This window comes from Psammomys obesus, unplaced genomic scaffold (genome assembly GCF_907164565.1).
Source record: "Psammomys obesus unplaced genomic scaffold, mPsaObe1.curated_primary_1811, whole genome shotgun sequence".
Classification (NCBI taxonomy): Eukaryota; Metazoa; Chordata; class Mammalia; order Rodentia; family Muridae; genus Psammomys; species Psammomys obesus.
This window is the reverse complement of record NW_026596039.1, coordinates 24,714,667-24,718,715: the sequence shown is the minus strand read 5'-3', so window position 1 is coordinate 24,718,715 and position 4,049 is coordinate 24,714,667. Positions and strand designations below refer to the sequence as shown.

The 4,049-nt window shown below is 40.3% G+C and overlaps 1 protein-coding gene across 1 annotated transcript in view; it reads left to right on the top strand.

Annotated features, from left to right (window-relative positions):
* The window catches only part of Smim17 (small integral membrane protein 17), a 15,156-nt gene extending 11,370 nt beyond the window's left edge, over positions 1-3,786 (top strand). Inside the window, exon 3 of the mRNA XM_055621711.1 lies at positions 2,284-3,786. Within this exon, the coding sequence (XP_055477686.1) occupies positions 2,284-2,423 (140 nt within the window). The 3' untranslated portion in view covers positions 2,424-3,786. The remainder of the gene's footprint in view (positions 1-2,283) is intronic.
* Positions 3,787-4,049: the final 263 nt, after the last annotated feature.

The window sequence follows — 4,049 nt, the reverse complement described above, 5'->3', positions numbered from 1 at the left end:
TGCTGCTTATCTGTTCTCATCTACCATCCGTCCAGCCATGCATGCATTCATCCATCCTCTATTCATTTATCTACTCATCAACCCACACATTCACTTATCATAATTATCCATTATCCACCCACTCAAACACCCACTTGCCATTCCACCTATAATACCATGCATGCATGCATCCAGTCCCCCCATCCCCCAGCCCCTCAGCCACCCAGCCCTTGTATCTAGCTCCTCTCCCTCTCCCACTGAAACCCTGGGTTTGATCTCATGAGTCTGTAATCCTAGTGCTTAGGAAGTAGATGCAGGAAATAGAAAGTTCAAGGGTCATTCTTGACCATGTAGTGAGTCTGAAGTCAGTCTGCATTACAGGAGGCTGTCTCAAAAGAAAAAACAAACAAACAAACCAGCTTTATCTAAGTAGAATAACAGAGAACACACACACACACAACACACACACATTAATACATTCTAGTGATCTTCTTCAACTTTACCTCAACTTTAGAAGGAACAATGTAGTAGTTAACTTTCATGTCATTGTTCCCACAACACCCGATGAGATATGAGAAGGAAGATGTATGTCAGCTCATGGTTTTAAACAGTTCCAATGCAATGGCTCAGTTGATGGAATGGGAGTGTATGGTGGAGGCTGTTTACTTAGGAAAATGAGGAAGCAAAGAAGTACCAGGAGTCAGGATTTTGTACAGATTTACCCCTACTGAGCTACTTAGCCCCTGCCTCCTGAAGGCTTACAGCCTTCCAAAGCAGAACTATTGGCCATAAGCAAACATGAGTCAGTACAACGTACTCAAAATTAGGCCACAAAAAAGCACTGCCTGACCTGGGAGGAGAAAAGTGAGTTAAGAGTATTAAGAAGCAGGTATCTGGGGCTCCATGGTTAAGATGAGTTCCTCTCTTCTGGACGACCTGAGTTCTGTTCCCAGCACCCAGTCAAACAACCTGCAGCTGAAACTTCAGACCCAGGGGCTCTGACCCTCACTTCCAGCCTCTGTGGGTACTGTGTTTATGTGCACATAACCTACTACCTGCTCAGACACACATATACATGTACTTAATATAATTCTCTGGCTGTAGAGATGGCTCAACAGTGAAGGGCACTGGCTGCTCTTCCAGAGAACTAAGATTCAACCCCCAGATCCCACATGGCAGCATACAACCATCTGTAACTGAGGTTCCAGGGGGTCCATCTCCTTCTGGCCTCCACAGACACCAGGTATACACATGGTACACAGACATACATGCAGGCAAACTTTTTTTAATTAAAAAAAATTAAAGTAAAAGTTTAAAAAACTTCAGCACATAAAATAAATATTAAAAAAGAAAAGAAACAGTTGTCTGTAGCCAGAGTAGGCAGTGGTGATGTCTTTGGCCAGCGTGGTAGAAATAAAACAAAGTGGTTAACAACGGAAACATTTTGAAGGCAAAGCCAAAAGCATTTGCTGGTGCCTAGAATGTGGTGGAGAAAGACCAAAGTCAAGGATGATGCCATGTTTTAGAACTGGAGGGAATGATTTGGAGAGAACTAGATCACACTTATTTTAGCAAGGGGCAGATATTAGGATATGTGTGTGGGGTGGGGGTGGGGAGCCATGTAAAGCTTAAAATGTCAGGTGTAGGATGGTTCAGTGGAGAAAGCACTTGGTATGTGTGAGGAATGGGATTTGGATTCCTAGACCACACGTAAGTGTTGATTAGATGTGGCAACCTGCACTTAATTCTAACACTATGAATGTGGGGATCCCGGCCACAGACAGGCTAACTACACTAGACTATGCCATCAATCTCTGGGTTCAATTGAGAAGCCTTGCCTCAATACATAAGGTGGAAATCAATCAAGGAAGATTACTAATGTTAACTTCAGGCTTCCACATACATGTAAATGCACATGGATGCACACACATGTGTATGTGTGCCTATAAACATGTGAACATGCGTGCAAACATTTCCCCAAACATGTGGGGAAAAATTTAAGGTGGCTATTATAGTTACAAATGAATGTTTGCACGAGATAGACAGTTGGAAATCTAAAAGAGGGGTATGGTCAAGAACCACATACCTGTGGCACAAAGTTAAAGCTTTCTATATATGTGATATATGTCATTCTGGAATTTCTTCCCCCTCCAAAACACAGGTGTGTTGCTTGTTTCCATATATTTATCTAATATCTGGTTATTCTGTCATGCAGTTTGAAACTCAAACAACTTCTCTGCTGGTAGACTAACCATAAGCTCATATTTTTCTGTAGTGAATGATGCCGACCTCCTACCTTTCCAGTGCTGATATTTTCTTCTTCCCTCTTTCAGGGTTTTGTGGAGTGGTCCAAAACTCCACAGCAAACAACCATCGTGTTGGTCGTGTGTGTGCTGTTCTTATTCTTGGTTTTAACTGGGATGCCCATGATCCTCCACATTTAACCACTGCCATCGCTGCTGTACAGAAGCCTAGGTCCTCTGTCACATTAAGAAACTGTCTTGGCTAGACGCCAGGCATGAGTACTCAACATTATGAAATGCCTTTCAAATACCCATTGAGATGACCTTATAATGTTTTATTTATTTACTTTAGAGATTTATTTTGATTATGTGTGTGCACATCTGTATGTACATGTGCTATTGTGAGTGCAGTGCCTGCAGAGGCCAGTAGAGGGAGTTTGAGCCCTTGGAGCTGGAGTTGTTGGCAGTTGTGAGCTGCCTGATATGGGAGCGGAACTCTGGCCCTCTGCAAGAGCAATAAGTACCCTTAATTGCTGAGCTGTCTCTCTAGCTTCATGAGTTTTTTCTTCTTTGTATTTTCATAAAACTTCTTAGTATGAGGTTTCTACATTACTGAAATTTATTTAAATGAATACATCATTGATTATAAAGACATTATTTTGTACACTACTGAGAAATACAAAATTTTTGTATTTAGTGCTGAGAAAGAAAAAAAGTGTGAATTACTTGATATGAATGGCAAAATATCTCTTCAGAGAAGTTGAAAAATGTACAACTTAAGGTCAATGTTGAACCATCTTCTGTCTTGTAAAAAATATTACGTTACAATTTAACATTTTGCCTGCATGTGTTTTTATGTACCACATATGTGCCTGGTGCCTGTGGAGGCCAGAGGAGGGTGTTGGGTTTCTTAAAAGTGGAGTTACAGATGGTTGTGAGCCATCATGAGCGCTGAGAATTGAACCTGGGTCCTTCACTGCTGAGCCATCTCTCCAGCCCCAGTGTCATAGCATCTCTAGTGTGTGCAGTCTCTCCATCTAGACTCTTTTCTGCTATTTCATGTAAGGACTCCTGCCTCTATCTTGATGTGTTCAGTTGGTGCTATTTTGTGACATTTTTGTCTCTTGGCTTAAGTTTTCATCATTGAGAGATCTGAGTACTTTTTTATACTTTTTATGCTTTTGAATAATCTCTGTAGCTTGAGAAATATATTTTTGACAGCTTAAAAGAATTTACAGTGGTTAGGGAGATGCTGCATAGTTTAGCGTGTATATCACTCTTGCAGTTTGCTTTCTGGCACACATATCAGGCCACAACTCCAGCTCCAGGAGCTCAGATGCCCTCTACTGACCTCTGGGGAACACAGCACTCATGTGCACACACCCACCCATATCTCCCCCCATACATATAATTAAAAATAAATCCTTAAGATTTTTAAAAAAGAATTCTCCAGTAATTAGTTCTGAGATTGGTGAGAGGAAAATCTCAGGCTATGTTTGATTTGAGTTTTCATAACTCATCTTATTAGTCATTACTATAATAATTCTATATTGGTAGCTTATGAACACTTTTTTACTTCTTGGATTCATTTTGATGATTTATAATAGTCTTATCTTCTAGAGAGTTCTTCATTCTGTAGACCTTTTGTGATTATAAGCTTAATTATAAACACTATTTTTATAATTAAACAAAAAAAATTCTCTGCATCGTTTTTTCCTACCACTGTTCTCCTTTCCACTTGTCTTTGTGACTTACTTGTTATTTCATTTTACCAAACACTTATCTGTTTTTTGTTATTGCTTTTCCAAGGATCAGATTTTTGACAGC